The sequence below is a fragment of the Notolepis coatsorum genome (assembly GCF_963971535.1).
Source record: "Notolepis coatsorum genome assembly, chromosome: 5".
Taxonomy (NCBI): Eukaryota; Metazoa; Chordata; class Actinopteri; order Aulopiformes; family Paralepididae; genus Notolepis; species Notolepis coatsorum.
In genome coordinates, this window is record NC_140169.1 from 137,034,767 (window position 1) to 137,053,475 (window position 18,709).

The following is an 18,709-nucleotide window of genomic DNA, read 5'->3' on the forward strand; positions in this document are numbered from 1 at the left end:
CGTGGCGTAGTGGGCAAGGCGCTCGCCACGAATGCAGAGACGCTGGGCTTGCCTGTTCGAGCCCAGCGCTCCACATTGCTTTCAGTTTAGCTGGTCGTCCGTACTAATACACATTGGCCGTATTAGGGGGTGGGAAACTGATGGGTGGGGATCGGGCGTTGTGGACAGCGACTCCCACAGGTCGGTTGGTGCGCCTGCGCAGTAGAATCAGAAAGTGTCGGGGGCAGCGTGAGCCTCCCACGCGTTACTCCTCGCCACTGAGAGATCGAGCTGCGCAGGTGAAAAGATGCGACTGCTGTTACCTCAAGTACCGGAGGGGACTTGTGCTATGTATGACTTAGTCCACATTGCAGCCGGCTTGTGGGAGGCAAGAAACAGCGTTCGTGACAGGGGAGGGTTGAATTGGATGATACGAAATTGGGATGGGAGAAAATATAGAAAATGGGAGAAAAAGTGGATAAAAAAATATATATATAGGTTTAGTTCTACAAACTACAACTACGTTTACATGGGGTTAATGGGCGGCACGGAAGTGGTCAAAAGACGTACTAACTAAGCTTTGTTTTGACAATTTGAAATGAAGATTGTGTAGAATTGACTTTGATCTCAAGATCTTTGATCTCAAGATCCGCCTTCTTTTCTTGATCCTCCAAATCACAACCATTGCGACAGGAGGATCAAGAAAAGAGGGCGGGGTTTGAGATGGGTCAATTACATGCAATAAGCACGCATTGTAATTTAATGCTTGAGTCTACAGTAGATGATCTTCATCCAATTCAAACCAATACACAACAGGCTTATTCTATGTAACTGTGTGTGGTTGAGACAATAGTCCACATTATTAACACTTTCTATGCCACTCACGAGTTTTCTCGGAATTATTAATATCTCATGGAAAGCCACTCACAAGTTTTCTCGGAATTATTAATATCTCGTGGAAAGCCACTCACGAGATTTCTCTGTTTTTTTTTTCTTTTTCAAAATGCTCTCAAACGGAAATGAAGCGATAAAAAACCAATCTGCCTTGACAGCACTGACTGGAAAAGGATTCTTTGATAAGCGACGGGCAGATTAGACACATAGCCATAATTTAAAACATAGATTAGGCGATATTAAGCGTAACATTGGCGCCGATGGTGGCATTCAAGAGCTAACTCTGGCGCCACCTCGTGGCACTGAAAGTGTTAAAAATTGTATTGAAAAACAATAAATTGTAAATAAAAAAAATACAATGCAGGATTTATTTCACCATCTAAGATGTCATATATACTGTATATATATATGTATTGTTCAGAATTGTTGACCGCAAACCCAATTTCCTACTTACCAATTATGTTGTCGATCGGTAGTCCTTTCTCAGCACAATCCATGCCGTTCTTCAGACTGGATACCCACCACTCTGGCTAGTTAATCACAAACTAAGGCAAAGTCAATGAGGCCATGCTCCTGTCTATACAAGCCCTGGAATAAACACTGAGATCTATTTTACAGTGCAAACAAAGTAGCTTTCATCATTTATTTAAGGGTTTGTACGGACTGGGAGTGTGACCCCATTGACTTTGCATTGGTTTTGGGTGGAGCTGCATGTGTCCAGTATGACGAACAGCATGGACTGTGACCTGTGCTGAGAAAGGACTCTACCGGAATCTGACAAAATCTCAGTTTCTTTTCTTCTCCCCCCCCCCCCCCCCCCAAAAAAGGTTAAAACTTTTCTAAAGCCAAAATGTTCAATTGCAGCTTTATTTCCATGCTGTACTGTATGTGGATTTAATGAGTCCTGTATATAGAGGTTAGAGATAACTGATAGTTAATGTTTATTTCTCAACTTAAACATACAAACGTAACCACATGCAATTTCTATCTTTAAAAAAATAGCCCTTTTTGACCCCAGCAACCTTGTTTCAACAAATGTATTCACAAAATAGATTACCGTTCAAAAGTTACTGAAGACTTCAGTGACCAGTAAGTACGTATTACGTACGTCTAACTTTTCCTGACCACTTTTGTGACCACAAAATTGACTATGTTATGTGTGCAAATATAATGCATATATGGCTCGGATTTGGAGATGTATTGCAATAAATTGTGGGCTTTCACTCGCATGCATTCAGCACACACAAATATATATTTCTTTATTCAATCTCATGCTTTTTTGCGGTTATATAGTTTCACAGGCTGGCATCGTGTTTGCAATTGCGATGAGATGAATGGTGCAGCACCACCCTAAAGCTCACCTTGCTCTCTCTCTCCAGCTCCCCTCTGAGCCACTCAAAGTCGCTGTACCGCCTCCGCACACGAGACTCCTTCAGCTTGAAGATGGGCAAGTTGGTCTGCGGAAACAAGAGAGGACACGGTGCCATGAGAATCAACACTGAAGAAGGGTGTACTGGAGAAAACGCTGCATAGTAGATATAAGTGGGACTTGAATGGAAGGCTACTTAACCTCTTAACTCACTGGAGGCCAAACCCGAGAAATCTCGGGTTTTAATGCATATTTCTTTTATTAGCGATATCCATTCAATTTTCATCCATCCAGCCTGACGTTAACATTGGGAATGGGTCTGAGCTCGCAAAGGGCAAATACCGCCACCTATCGTCTCCCGGATGGTATTGCACATCATTGGATTGGATTGACTGGGACTGTGCATCAAAAAAATAAGTCCGGTCGAGGTTTGACTTCTCGGGCATGCAGCTGGATACTATTGCATTGAGTCCCCCCACTGGGAGCATCGTGGATCATTGTGTTTAGGACTAACGTTGGATCAATGGACGCGATCGATATTTGGAATGGCGATCAGGAATTGGATTAATCTTTTTGCATGACATCAGATGTGAGGTAAGGCCTTTATGTTACGAATCTTGGGGTAATCAGATGTTCCTATCACCGCCATCGGCGCGTGTGTGTGTGTGAGGTTTGCGCAGACTAAAGTACGGAGAAGCGATTTTTCAGACCCCGCTTCTCTTCGTACATGAGGACACATACTATCGATTAGGCTTGGGCGGTATGACGGTATTACGGTATACCAGGATATTTCGAAATCCCGCCAGTATGATTCTCAATACCGTGACGTCACAGACTGCTATTACACTGACAGAGTTGATTGTAGTGCACAGCACGCGCCAGCAGAGGGTTACGTGGCTATCGTTCTGGGAGCCAACGTTGGTAGTACCTGGCTGGTGCGGCAGGGCTCGAGACTAACAATGTCCCGTCGTCCCGGGGACGATCAAATATTGATTTGGGACGAACAGAAATCTTTTTTGGGACGCAAACGGGACGAGAGGATTTTATTTTTTTCACAGGAAATGTCAATTAGCCGACTGTCAGTGCGTGCATATATATATGAATTATTCTACGTTAATAAAACATACCTGGTGATCAACTACAGTTTGCTGTAAACATTATGATATGTGTGTAGCGTTCTGATAACGACGGCTGCAGCGGGAGCTGGCTCATGCTGGATTTGCGAATAGCATGCAGCTGCAGAGCCGCAGAGCCAGGGGCGCTTTCAGGTCCGGTCACAGGCCCGCTCAACAGCGCCCCCGACCCAACGGCTGAATTGGAGTATTGCAGTTTAAAAAAAAAATAATAATTCGAATGTTGATTTAGAATTCGAATGTCAACATTATGATCGAAGCTTCGAAGCATTCGGTACAGCCCTATTAGCTTTCAATCGATATATAGGTTCAGAGACACTAAAACAGCGGGACACCGTCAAACGAGGGCAAATGGCCCACCCTCGGGCCATCAGAACATTAGAGGTTAAACATTAAGCTTATAGCCGCCCCCTTTTGGACACACAACCCAGGTGTAACGCAAGCATGCTCGGCACATTCATGCCAGCAAGTGCCTCATATACAAGACGTATCAAAATCTGCTATGGTAGTTTTGAATTATGCATCTCAATTAGGAATCTCAGACCCCTGGATATTTAAAACCCCCCAAAGTAGGGCGGTCAGGTGGCGTAACGGAGATTGCGTTCGTCACCAACCCCGGAGACGCTGGATTCGCCTGTTCTAATCCAGCACACAGCTCCGGGGTTGTCACCAGCTTGGCTGGCCGTTCACACTAATACAATTGGCAGTATTAGAGGGTGGGAGAAGCTGGCGGGGTGGGTCCGGGTCGTTGTAAACAGCGACTCCTACAGTTCGGTCGGGGCGCCTGCTAAGCGCGGATAGGATCTAAGGGCGGTAGTGTGATCCTTCCACACGTTACACGCTCTCAGTGAGAGTCCGCGCTGCCAGGTGAAAAGAAGCGGTTGATTGGCTAGACGTGTGTCGGAGGAAGCACGTGATAGCCTCCACTCTCCCAGACCGACTGTGGGGGGTAAGTGCGCAGCAACCAGGAAGGGGATTGGGAATTGGCATAACGACTGGGATGGGAGAAAATCGGAGGAAAAAGGAGGGGGAAAAAGATAAAAAAAAAAAAGAAAAAAAAAACCCAAAGTAAAGCTTTCTCCTTTGACTTGATTCAACAACAACAAAGCAGTCGGGGCAATGGCAAGCCGAAAATGGTTGGAAGTGTGGTTAGACTTTACAAAGCTAGATGCAGACAACGCTCGCTGCAATATTATATATATACATTAACAAAATGTTCTAAATAAATAATAATGATAAATCATTTGAAGTTTGGACACATCTTTTACAACTGAGGTAGGTAGATTACATTTTTAGAGACTAAAGTACCGAAAAAGGTACCGCTTGGTACCGGTATCGATTCACAGGTATCGTACCGGTATCGGTTCAAATGTGAACGGTACCCAACCCTAGCTCCTACGTCAATTGACATCAATTTCCCTCTTGGTATAAACCCCCCTTAAATTAGGGAATTTCAGCTCCCACATATTGGCGAGTTCAAGGATTTGTGGCCACACAGATTCGCTCCTATATTTAATTTAATGATACCCACAATGTTGGCAGTGGTATTTTATGGGAGGCTCTTGAAGCCTCAATCAGAGGACAGGTTATCTTATATATCTCCCAGCTGAGAAAGATATAAAAAAAAAAGGCCAGGCTGACGAGATCGCAGATGAGCTCATGGAAATTTATAATGTACTCCTCCTCTCCCTCACTCTACAAAAAACTACTTTTATTACATTTAGAACACGACCTCTTGACCTAGTAGAGGGAAAATTGAGAGAATCCCGAGTGCCCCTCAACCCGTACAGTGATGCCCAATAGGGGTGGACGGTATAAACGGTATGAATTTGTGCTACGGTATGGATTTTCACTATACCTTGTGACCGGTAGACTAGAGCAGCTAGTCACAGCAGTAGAGCTATTGCATGCACTCATCTGTGTTTCACTACACACATGAGTGCATGCTTACCAACTGTCCGTCTGTAACACTACTATCACCGACATCTAAGAAGGGAGACCCCCCCTTGAATTGACCCTTCTAAGGTTTCTCTCCACCACATTGCCTGTGGTGCATTTTTTCCTATTGCTAGGTTTTAGTGAGTTTTTCCTTACCTTCATGTGGGGTATGTCTGGGAGTGTTTGCATTGCATCAATTTATTTTGCATTTATTTTAAATTTGTTGGACCTTATGGTGTTCTTGTCTTGTTTCTTGACTTATTGTGATGTTTCTTCTTGACTTGTTTAAAGAAGGTGTGTCCGGCCCATGGGGACATTAACGTGTTGTCGGGCCTTACAAATATTTTTGATTTGATCAGTAGCAATGACATTAACGTTACTTGACGATTCACTCAACGTTTGCAGTGGTCGTTACATAGTGTTTAATTGTACTGAGTTTTTCTCCACTTGCTAACTATCAGTTAGCCAGCTAGATAACGTTAGACAATGCCTCATGTATTAAACTAAAGTAAATAGTTGACTGGGTCATTTTAAACAGTAACGTTAGCTAGGTAGCTAACGTTAGCTCACGGAACAACGATAGCTAGTTAGCCAACGATAGCCAACAACTACGAAATCGAATGCCAAACTGATAATATCATCAGTTGATATCAGGAGCTATCAGTAGCTAGATAACATTAGACAATGCCTCATGCATTAACACTTTCAGTGCCGGCCGTGTTTTCCTTTTTACCCCCTTGAATGCCGCCACCCACTTAAATGATAGCGTTAAAAACGCATAATCTATGTTTTAAATTATGGCTATGTGTCTAATCTGCCCGTCGCTTATCAATGACTTGTTTGCAGTCAACATTGTTGAAACTTTTAATTTAAATTTTAAAGTTTTATTTATTTTTTTTTAAATCGGTTCATATCCTTTTTATAGCATTTCGAAAAGCTATCGTTTTCTTGAAAATTTCAGGAAAATAGAAAGATTCCGTCATAAACGGCATTTATTGGAATATTGTCGAATACACTAGACACGTTGTCATTTGTCGGCCTATTTATGAATCGTTTTCAAATAAACGCTAGATTATCGATAGTATATGTGTACTTATGCACGCTATAGAAGCGAGCTGAGAAATCGATTCTCATATTTCCTCAACAGCACACACACATATACACATACGGGACACGCTGTTATCTCAGTGAAAACAGCTCTGATTATCCTAAAACTGGTAACATAGACTCCACTCCTTACCTTAGATCAGATGTTCTCCAAAAAGATTATTCTAATTCCTGATCGCCATTCCAAATATCGATCATCAGGTCGCATTAATAGTTTAACGCTCCTCAGATCACGTTTTCCTAATCCGGTGCTGACCTGTGAACTAGGTGCTAAAGGTCTTGGGATTTGTAGTCATTTTGTAGTCATAACATTTTCACCTTTTAAACCAATGCTGCCATCTACTGACAACAGAAAGTGTTGTGTATAACGTTAAGTCAGGCTACCCGCTCTTGTAAACACAAAACACATTCTAGAGATTCCCACTTTTTACTGGTACATACGTTCATATCTAATAGTCTTTAGATGACTAAATATAGATGAATACTCATGAAATTTGATATATATATATTCTAAAATAAGTATAATTTCACTTCACCTACCTGTCGACATGAAATTCCCAAACGCTGACAGTAAAAAAAGCCTGGATGCCGCGTGGGGCGTGAACGAATTTGGTTTTGGGAGTTCCCAGACAAAGAGTGACCGAGATTGGTCTACGTTCCATTAATCAAAGTGATTCACTTAAATACTGCTGAACATAAAAAAAACTAGAATGTAAAATGTATGAATAAACTTAGGTGTGATTGCTTCATCAGTAATGAATGTTCGGTTATGGCTTTAGAATGTTCAGAGTGAAATAGGATGTTCGCTTAGGGCTTTAGAATGTTCAATTATGGTTTTAACATGAAATAGAATGTTCAGTTACAGCTTTAGAATAAATAATATACAAATAAAACCACATCACATCACGCAGTTCTGTCTCGACTGTCGTTCGACACTGGGTGTACTACAGAGCAGACCGCAACATTTGAAAAGTATTAAGTAGCACTTGTCTATCGTCTTGATCATTTTCTTAAACCCCTCGTTTTGAACGGTGTTGATTGACTTGATGGATATGACGATGCACTGTATAACGTTTGCGTTATTGAGGCTTGTGTGGTCTGACGGCTGGGATTTTGTGATGTGGTTGTCCTTCATTGCTAAATCATATTCGACTTTATGGTGACGTTTGAGGTGGTTGTAGAGGTTGGTCGTGTTACCTTGCGTTGCTGCGATGGTGCCAAAGCATTGCTTGCAAAGTATGACTCCTCCTTGTACATCATCGTCGGGTTTAATTAAACCTGAAAAAGTTCCATACACTGGAATGTGCTCCTTTTTTCGGTATAAGCACAGTAGTGGATACATCACTATCTCCCTCACCACCGGGATTTTTTCTTTAGCTTGACATTTTTTTTGTCTTGCTCGTTCGACACGTGCCGTATGTGTGAGCTAGGGATGGGTACCTTTCACATTTGAACCGGTACCGGTACCCGTGAATCGATACCGGTACCCAACGGTACCTTTTTTCGGTACTTTAGTCTCAAGAAATTTTATTTACCTACCTCAGTCGTAAGAAAAAAATTAAAAAAATCCAAACTTCAAATAACTACAATTTCGACAGTTTTCGGCTTGTCATTGCTCCGACTGCTTTGTTGTTGAATCAAGTCAAATCCTAGGTAAGCATATATTGTGCGTGTGAACGTTGACATGAAAAGAAAAAAGTTTTCTTTTTCGGTTTCTCACTTGATTCGATACTCGGTAGTACCAACGTGTTTCGGTTCGGTACCTCAAAAGTACCGAATTCGGTACCCATCCCTAGTGTGAGCTCAGTTGTTTACTCAGCTGAGTAGCCTGGGGGGGAGGGGCATCGTGGGGAGGGCAGCGGCAGCAAGCGCTGTGAGTGAGAGGGAGAGAATAATAGGAGCGAGTGTTTTTAATGCAATTGATCTCCATTTTGACGCAAATGCAAATACATCAGAATCGCCGTCATTTAGAAATTAGATTGCATAGGTCTATGAATTGAGATTGCAGTCTTTTTACGATTAATCGCGCAGCCCTAGCAGAGACCTTCAGCTGTTCACACACACAACGTGAATCACACACAAACTAGATAAAACGGGTGGGAGGTAATGGAACTGGGGGGGAGTTCCCCCTCTCTCTCGTATCAGTACTCTCTGTATCACAGTCAACCTGTTGCAAAATATCATAGCGCGCGCCCGTATTCCGATCCGTGCAATAATATTCATGAGGATATATATTGTCATTTGAAACAAGTTACCAATGCATTGTGCCCCCCCCCCCCCCCCCCCCCATGGCAAAATTAATTAGTCCCTCTCTATCTCTCCCCCAAAGGTATCTGCCAGTGCAGGTGGGTGACTGTCACTCAAAGCGCATTGCGAGTATGGGCGGAGCCCAGCCAAAAACAGCTTGGAATCTGGAAGGGCAGAAAGTGGTGCACCAAAGTACTTGATTAAAAATACATAATGAATTTTATTGAAAAAAAACTTACAGATGTGTTCCATAGACTCACAGGAATTGTGTAAAATTGCCCAAATAGTGAAAGAAATAGCAAAATAGTTCCCCTTTAAATGAATAGTTGATTTTTCAATTACTTTTAATTTATTCTAGTCTATTTATTTAGATTATTATCGTTATTTATTGCAGATGTGACCATGGCCAATGTGGGGTGATGGGAGGGTGTGGAGGGAGGCTGGGGAGGTTACATTATATTTGTGCTACATTATATCCTACAACGCCTTTCATCCGACACAAAATCGAGAAGTCTTTTTTGGCAGAATTTCTATCCATTTCTTTTTCTTTCTATCTGCTGCCACTCATTAACTCAGATTGGGGGGGGGGGGGGTTCGGGGGAGGCCAGAGCGGAGAGGAAAGGAAGGCCCACGGTTTCCACCGTGAAAAGACTCAAGTGGAAGCCTCAAGGGCAAAAATCTGACATTATAGGAGAGCAGGGAAATGAAGAAAGAAAAAAAAAAGCTAACGAGAGACCATGAGAACGAAAAGGCCACCTCTGCTGTTCCCTCCTCAATTAGTACTCCAGAGACCACACGGAGCTCCCCACCCCAGCCGCTCTCTCTGCTTTTGTCTTTATGGCCACAACCCCAACCTCCATTTATTCAGCCATTTACTCAGTCTGCTAGTTAACCATCCATCTCTTTATTACGCTTGCAGTCTCCCCGTTCGTTCATCTCTCCCTCTCTTTTTTTCCCATGAATTCTGACCTTCTGGGATTGTTGTCTGGCAAATGAAATGTTCCTTTTCTCTTGTTCCGTTGAGACCGTCACGACTGGTGAAGAGGTCTGGAATGGCAATGTGCTGTTTGCTTCAGTGTTCCCCGTCAATACAGAGATATTTTCACTTTCTCTTTTCTCTTCATTTTTCTTATTTTTATTTGAAATGCACTGTAAGTGAAACAGTGATTTAAAACGCGCACACACACACACAGTCTAAGTGCAATAGACCTTGGTGGACAAACCATAAGAGCAAACTTTACCTACTTCAGGCCTAAACTTAAGTCCCATTTTCCATTTTCTATTCAATTTGGTTCGATCTGTATGGCTCTTTTATGAAGTCAGTGTGGCTAATACAAGGCTAGCCTAGACCTGAACCCACCACACAGATATTTTCACTCCTGCCTCAAGTTGGCACAATGGTACTTCCACTTACAGTGTCTGCAATAATGATTTTGCACAAAATGGCTGCTGTACATGGCCACAGGCATGCTTTAACTTACACTGACGGTCGATGACCCTCGACAGTAAAAACATTTATTTTACACAATAGGCTTTAAGGTTTTTCAATTATGAACGGGTTGAGACTTTGTCCATGTTGGTACTTAATTTCACGTCTCAGGTAAACGTGGTGGTGACATATATGGGCGCTCGCGCACATTGTAAAAATTCAATTATGGCTTCAAGGTATTTGAAGTTTTTTTTTTAATGAAGAATTTGGGGTTTGAGCACTGGGATAGGAAGTCATCCCCATGTCAACGTGATCCCCACAATACTGTGCCTAAAAGTCAAAAGCACTGGCTAGTGGCTAAACTGTTTACATAGCTTAAATGGACTATTATGTAAGATTTTCACTCGTTTTGTATTGGCAACTGTATACAAGAGTGGACACATGGGGGCGCCAGAGTGGCGCACCACGTAACACACTGCAGTGCAACGCGGCCATCCTGGGTTCGACTCCCGGACCCGGCGACCTTTGCCGAATGTCCTCTCCCCATATCTTCTCCTATCCTTCCTCTCTGCCGGGTCTGTCCAATAAAGCAATAAAATACCAAAATTATTATCAAAAAAAAAAAAAAAAAAAGAGTGGACACATGAGTTTTAAATTTTTTATGTTTTTAACCCTGTATTGGGACTTTATTAGGACCAGTGGAATGCTACGCGAGCTAGCATGGTGATGTGTTGGTGTCTCGTCTCTCACCCCGCAATGAATTCCTGGCCACTGTGATCACATTGGAGTCCATGAAAAAGATAATTTCTGTGTGTTACCAAGGCAACAGGGTGTCAGGTCTGCAGCGCTGGAGCTTTTGAATTGAAGTTTAGCTCCATATCGCACACAAGGCTCGTTGCATGGGGCGTTTGGCCTACTGTCATATTACGACTGCACCACTGCGTGTGAACGTTGACACGAAAATAAAAAAGGTAAAAAAAATAAAAATAGGTATCTCACTTGAATCGATACTCGGTAGTACCGACGTGTTTCGGTTCGGTACCTCAAAAGTACCGAATTCGGTACCCATCCCTATGGCTAGTACAGAGAAACAGAGCAATCAGATTTCAGAGACCCAAAGGAGAGCTACCTTGCATGGAGTTCCATGGGTCTGACAGGCTGTGGCTTTATTAAACCTGTGCTTGCTCTCCTGAAATTGAAGGGAAATTCCATCAACACGTTTGTAATACAATTTAGCCTGCCAGTTGTTGTACCACTTTAACAAGTGGTGCAGGTGATGAGGTTCAATCATAGTCCAGAGACTGCAGACATACCGTACATGGACCGCACTCCATGCAACTCTAACCCTGGCTACTATAAGATATCCCAAGAGCCTAGTGCTGAGCCCAAACGTTCAGACCTTCGTTTGTTACGTTGCCGTTCGAATCTTAATTAATGGGTTCGAACCTCTGCTTTAGGGGTGGACGGTATGGTCTAAAATTTATATCACGGTATAATTTGAAGCATAGACGGTAACGGTATATATCACGGTATCATCGTTTTTGATAAATTTTTTTTTTTAATTTTATATATTTTTTTTTATATAAAATATATATATTATATAATTAGACTTGTACTTGTATTATCTGCGAGACATCGCCACCACGCAACAAGCTCCACTGTCTGTGTGTACATTAGTAGCCTCCAGCTACGGCCAGTATTCTCCGGAGCTGCAGCTGGACCTATACTCGAGTAGCCTCGAGCTACGGCCAGGATTCACCGGCGCTGCAGCTGGGCCCTAGTATTGGTATAACGTTAAATCACATTCACAAGCCCTCAGCTCGAATACGCATCGAATCAGTGTTATAAGACATTGATATCAGGAGCTATCTGTAGCTACTGCTAGCCGGATATATAACGTTAATACAACGCCTCAGTGAATTATTTAGTTCAATGGGACATTTCGTTTTGAACGGTGAACCAACTTGCGTTAACGTGAGCTAACGGCTAACGGAGCTATCATACACGTCTACTCTCTACTAGACTTGATGGAGCGTTTGTTGATGTCAGGAGCTATCGGTAGCTGGCCGACTAGATACCGTTCGGTTAGACAATGCCTCATCATGTATTAAACTAAAAGTGAATAGTTGACTGGGTCATTTTGTAACGGTAGCTAAGCTAACGTTAGCTCAGGGAGACGTCCCGTCCCACTGTAGACCCGTGTTTACATGCGTGCGGGAGGGGCTGGCACGCCCACTGCGCGAAGCCTCCTAAATAACTTTTTCCAGTTCGCACATATCTATTATCTATGACTAATTCTATCTATTTTTAGGGGCAAATGCCAGTGAAATAGTCGCGCTGTGGTTACATGACGTCATTGCTATTTTAGAGCTGCACTACCGGTTACACGGTATAGGCAAAATCCATACCGTAGAGCAAATTCATACCGTTTATACCGTATACCGTTTATACCGTCCACCCCTACTCTGCTTTTTTATTTTCGTTTTTAATTTGTCTCAACCCGTTCATAACAGAGGATCGCCAGCTGCCCCCTACTGGTGCAATGTCAAACCCATTTACTGCACATAATAAACCATTGATAATGGCCAATGGTACCAATACATACATGATACATCGGTGCACCCCTACTACCTGTCATCATCATCATCACTGTCATAATTAATGAGTGAAACACACTACCTGTCATCATCATCACCGTCATAATCATCATCACCACCATCATAATGAATGAGTGAAACACACTACCTGTCATCACACCACCATCACCTTCATAATGAATGAGTGAAACACACTACCTGTCATCACACCACCACCTGGGCTATTTTGTGTGTGTGTGTGGGTATACTGTGTGGGTATCAGACGGTTTTAAACTGTCTGGGTATCAGATGGTTTTAAACTGTGTGGGTATCAAACAGGAAAGAAAGACTGTCAGGTTTTAAACCGTGTTGGTATCGAACAGGGAAGAAAGACTCATGTTTTAAACTTTGGGTATCAAATAGGAAGAAAGACCGTCAGGTTTTAAACTTTGGATATCAAATAGAAATAAAGACTTGTCAGGTTTTATACAATACTCACTGGCTTTCATAACCTTACAGACTAACTTCTTGTATTGCTCAAGACTTGTTTATGACTTATGAGTTTTAATAAGAGAGAGCACCATCTCTCTCAACCAAAGCAATGCATGGTGGCGGGTGAGCCCAGTATGGTCTGCCGGGCTGCAGCTGGATACTATTGCGGGTGACGGCAACAAAACAATCTTTATTCTGCCAATTACGTCACACCGCTAGCACCCACCTACTCTTTTTTTTTTTTTTTTTTACTTTGGCCATTTCCCTGGCTCTTTTATACGTTTATCGCATTTATACTTGGTCAAGTTCGACCGACAGAACCAGGCTGAAAGGGTTCAGATGGGGGGGAAGACACTCTGGGAAAGGCACGGCTGCAGTCCGGGATTCGAACTCGCTCAGCCCCAGATCCGTGACGAGCACGGTTGTCCACGGCGCTGAAATAGCACTCGCGGTACGTGGTGAGCTACTGGAGCTCCCCCACCCACCTACTCTTACCACCAATCGGCAAGCGTTTATTCGTTTTTTACTTCCGGAAAGTTCGCCATTGATCTGCAGCGAGAGATCAACAACAAACCAACACGCTAATAACGTTAGCTCCCCGCCGGCCACGAGTAGATTACCAGCGCTCCGCAGGATGACCAAACGAGGCATAATGATTTTACTGCAACGAATGTTATAATAAAACAAAGCTTTTCTATACATTTGTCTGATTGAAAACTTTATTAACAAATTGCAGAATGGGTACAACTCAGTACGGGCTCTGAGCAACGGAAGGAACTGAGCTATGAATTGAGTAATGCTTGCTACTTGCTATGTTCGGGTAAATAATATGCTGATGTTATTGAACGTGTAACACTAACTATATAACGTTAATGCCACAAAACGAATGCCTTTGTTAATCATAAGTAGTAACTTTGATGCAGTAGCTTGTGTGTGTGGGGGCGGCGTTGTGCAGGTCGCTTGACTGAACTTTTTTTTGCCTTTTGACGAGACACAAATTGATGGATATTTATCGGCTACTGCCATCGGCACATTTGAGCTTATCGGCCGATATGCAGTCAACAAGGCACTTATCGGCCGATACCGATACCCGACCGATACATCGGTGCACCCCGTTGTGTTTACAATAATTGGAAAGTCACGCGCGAACACAGTAGGGCTGACCTTCGAAGCTTTTTTTGGCAATCGAAGCTTCGGGGCCGAGCTTCGATTTTAATTCGAAGCTTCGATATTTTTTTTTATAATTATATATATATTTTTTTTTTATCTTATGTTGTGGGACTTGTACAGCACTTTGGTAAACTTTGTTGTTTTTAAATGTGCTCTATAAATAAAGTAGATTGGATTAATTAATTAAGTAGCCAACAAGGTTTCACTCGGCTGCGCTGCCTGGGTGCAGTGGGGCTGCTCTCACAGCCAACGACATGACATTACATAATTATGTTGCAACCTTCGTCTATCAAGCAAACAATTATATTATATTTAATTTATAATTCATAATTATATCAGACAATGCACCTACAAAAGCAGATGATTACAATTAAATGAGCCAACTTGGTAACACCAAGTCATAGCAGCATAGGCATAGCCTTAATGTTTTGTGTGGTGTCGCCGTCGTGTACAACGATACTTACGTTTTTTAGGTGATTTGACAAAGTTGTTGTAGAGTTGTGATATGCCATTTTCTTCTGGCATATCTGGCACTTGGCTTTTTGGGCATTGTCTTTGCATATTTTAAAGTGTAACCACACGTCTGATGACTTCTTCGTCGACATGTCTGCTGCACATGTCCTTGTTGTTTTCAACACAGATAATCTCCACGTGCTTGTTGTAGAGAGGTGGAGTCGAGGCGCCGCTTACTTTCGTTTCATTGGAATGGAGGCGCAAGATTTTGGAGGCAATTTTCTTTTCTTTTTTTAAACTTCGATTTTTTTTTTATGTTCGAAGCTTGTGCCATCGAACGAAGCTTCGAAGTATTTAAGACAGCCCTAGAACACAGACACAACAACACAGTCTAGTGAGATTAGGAGAGGTTACCGACCGTCATATCAGGAAATGAATCACATGCAAAAAAGAGTTGAGTGACTTGCACTCACCAGTCTTATTTCATTCATAATACAACGTTTCCGAACGGACGTTTTGGATTAAAGTATGCAGTGATGCTGATGCTTTCCCAGCGGAACACAAGTTACTTAACGTTACACCGGTAAGTTATGTTATGCACGTAAATTAAGCTATGTAACGTTAGAGCGCAGTAAGGCTGACCTTCGAATCTTTTTTTTTTTCAAAGCTTCGGGCCGAGATTCGATTTTAATTCGAAGCTTTGAGATTAAAAATAATAATAATATTATAATATTTTCTTTTTTATGTTGTGGGACTTGTACTTTGTTCAACTTCGTCAGTGCTGTGTAAAGTTTAAACCTTTTTAAATCTTAGACAAAAAACACTTTGCTTTCATGAAATATTGTAAGCCGTCATTTGAGGCTTTATAAAAGCAGCACAATGAACACAAATCTGTCAGTGCCAAGTCCGACCTCATCTTAAATAACAAACAGCATTGCTTGTTGTAGTTAACAAAGAGAGGCAGAGTTGATTTTGCACACTAAAAAAAAAAATCTATTATTATTTTATTTATTTATATAATTTTATTCATATTCGAATCCCATGCCCATCGAACGAAGCTTCGAAGTATTTAAGACAGCCCTAGTCAGTACTCTTCTTCTTTTTTTTCTCTCTTTCTCCGATTTTCAGTTTTTCTCCCCGTCCAATTTAGTATCCGTAGTTCCGTACCAATTCCCCCTCTCCCCTACCTGGCTGCTGTATGCATGTTCTCCTACGAGTCGGTACAAGGGCGTCCCGAAGCCGACCGCACACTTCCTCCGATGCGTGTGGCGACTGCCAGTGACGTCTTTTCACTTGGCAGCGAGGACTCTCATTGGTGAAGTGTAATGCGTGGGAGGGCACGCTATCTCCACCAAGTCCTGCCGCTGTTGAGCAAGCGCCGAGACCTGACCTGTAGGCGTCGCTGTCCACAACGCCAGATTCCCACCCACCAGCTTCCCACCCCCTAATACTGCCAATTGTATTAGTATGAACGACCAGCCAAGCTGGTAGCAACGCCGAGAGCTGGGCTCGAAACCAGCATCTCCTGCATTGGTGACGAGCGCAATCTCCGCTACACCACCTGACCGCCCCCGTAGTCAGTACTCTTAAGGCAGCAATGTGCGCATATGCGCTACGTTATATGCATAAATGTGTGCTAAGACTCGACAGTACTGAACCAGATTTCTTTTTTTGCATGATTAAAAACGATGGTTCGAACATCCGTTCGGAAAAACCCTGGTGAATGTTAGAATCCCAAAAACAGGCTTGGGGACAGCCCTATAAGAGACACCATCTAACCCTGACTACTATAAGAGACACCATCTAATCCTAACTCAGGGGTCAGCAACCTTTACTATCAAAAGAGCCACTTTTCCCCCCTCCCACAAAATAAAATGCTCAGGGAGCCGCACAACCTATTTACCCTTAAAATGAAGATAACAGTGTATAACGTTTTATATATCCCCAAGCATACCCCACATTTAGCATTAAAAAATGTGTGATTATTAATATTATTTAAGTTAAGTTTTGCCATAATCATGTCTTTTGTCATAATCAGGTAGCTGAACAAAAATAAATACATTATATATACTTCTATTAATCATTTTCGGCCTTGGGTTTTCGGCCAACTGTTTCCTATTTTCGGTATCGGTTTTGGCCAAGAATTTCCCATTCGGTGCATCCCAAATAAAATCCTAACGATCCTAACCCATCCCTAATGAACACAGTTAATACACTGTTATCAACAAAATAAGAAATGTTTGCAGCTGTGGTAATACTTCAGTTGGTTCATTATAAAATATACAAACCTGAAAACAAAAGCACATAAATGTTAAATAAACAGACTACAGTAATGAGGCAGGAGGAACATATTTTCTTTCCACTATAATGGTAAAATTATTTAAAAAAAAGTGCCCCTAAAAAAGATTCTGTGCCCCTAAATGTTTAAGTTAGGGGCACCTCAGTGTGAAAAAGCTTAGCGTACAGCCCTGTATTACTTTCTGTAGATTTTCTTTATTAGAACCTGCCCAAACAACTGTCTGTCCAACAAATATACTCCTTGTTGAAAATGTATTAAAAACAGACGTAGACGGACAGACACAGCGGATCAATGTAGTAACGTGAGCAACGTTAAAGATCAAAGTGAACGCTCCACAGATATTGAGCGTCATCTTGTAAAACAATTAGTGTGTCGTGAGTTTATTAACCGGTGGGGGAAATGTCCTCACTGTGGCGTCCCACTCCCTAGTGAGCAGCGATGTTGAGATAATAGTGTAATGTGCACTTGGCACTAGGGATGTGATAATGTGTCGACTAAACGACTGACTCTTGACGTGTTCTCCATGTCGACAGTAATAGTAGTAATCTGAATTTATTTTGATTTCAAAATATTAAAAATTTTCTATAAAGCTTTACCGTTTGCCAAAATAGCCTTTCAGAATTATATAAAAACGAACTGTACTCTTTTCCAAATGGGAGAGTGTAGTTTTTTATTTTGTAAACCATTGAAATAAGGAGGAAGTTAAGAAAATGTTTACAGAGCACTGTGGTGGGGGTTGCTGTTCCACTCCCCTATAATAAGGAAATGGAAAAGCCTGTACCTTGTGGATTGAAGATTGCACAGCATAATGAGTACGGTATGGATTCGGAACTATTGATCAGTCAATGAACGGATATAAATTTGACGGAAGGTATTACTGTCCGTTGGTGTATTCTTAAAACCTTAGAACCTAATGTAATCGTGCCTTTGCAGAAACAACAGCTTTGCGGATGGTAATGTATCCGTCAGTTCAACTTCACCCTCTCCAAACTTTTTCTGTCCAGAAATCTGTTTTGGGTCTAAAGTGTGTACTCCTGTATGGAGACTGAGAGCAAGTGACCGTAACTTCCTCTTTCCCACTGACATTCTGACTGACTGCCGTTCTGTCTTCTCCAACTCGGGATTGCTGACAAACATTTTCTTGCATTGAGAAATCGCTAAAACTGCAAAATGCACAAACACACAAAACGCACACACACAAAAAGAGTGGAGGGGATGGAGAAAGAGGGGTTGAAATCTCTCCTGTGGCGTGCAGCTTCTCTACAAGATTTCCAAATCACCTTTTAACCCAAGAATGTGCCCGTCAATACACAATCTATGGGAATTATCCCGTTTCATATGGCAACTTGGCCCAGAAATTTGACATCAGTTTAGTTTAGTTTAGTTCTTTAATAGTTGTCATACAGAAGTACAGAATACTTTCATACAAAATGCTTCTTTCTGTTACGCTCCAGAGACTGTGCTAGACAAGATAGTATCAAATAACATAATAACATAATATAGCATGAATTTAGAAGAAGAAAAATGAGGTCACAGTGTTCGGTATAGACATATGTACAATGTTCTGAGTTACCATATAATATACAATACACAATACTATGCAGTGTACTAATGTACAGTACT

General features: G+C 42.0%; 1 protein-coding gene across 2 annotated transcripts in view; it reads right to left on the reverse strand.

Annotated features, from left to right (window-relative positions):
• Positions 1-18,709, reverse strand: part of snx3 (sorting nexin 3) — a 66,635-nt gene that overhangs the window by 21,840 nt on the left and 26,086 nt on the right. For both annotated transcript variants that reach the window (XM_084314489.1, XM_084314490.1), the window contains exon 2: positions 2,235-2,330. In XM_084314489.1, the coding sequence (XP_084170615.1) occupies positions 2,235-2,330 (96 nt within the window). The remainder of the gene's footprint in view (positions 1-2,234; positions 2,331-18,709) is intronic.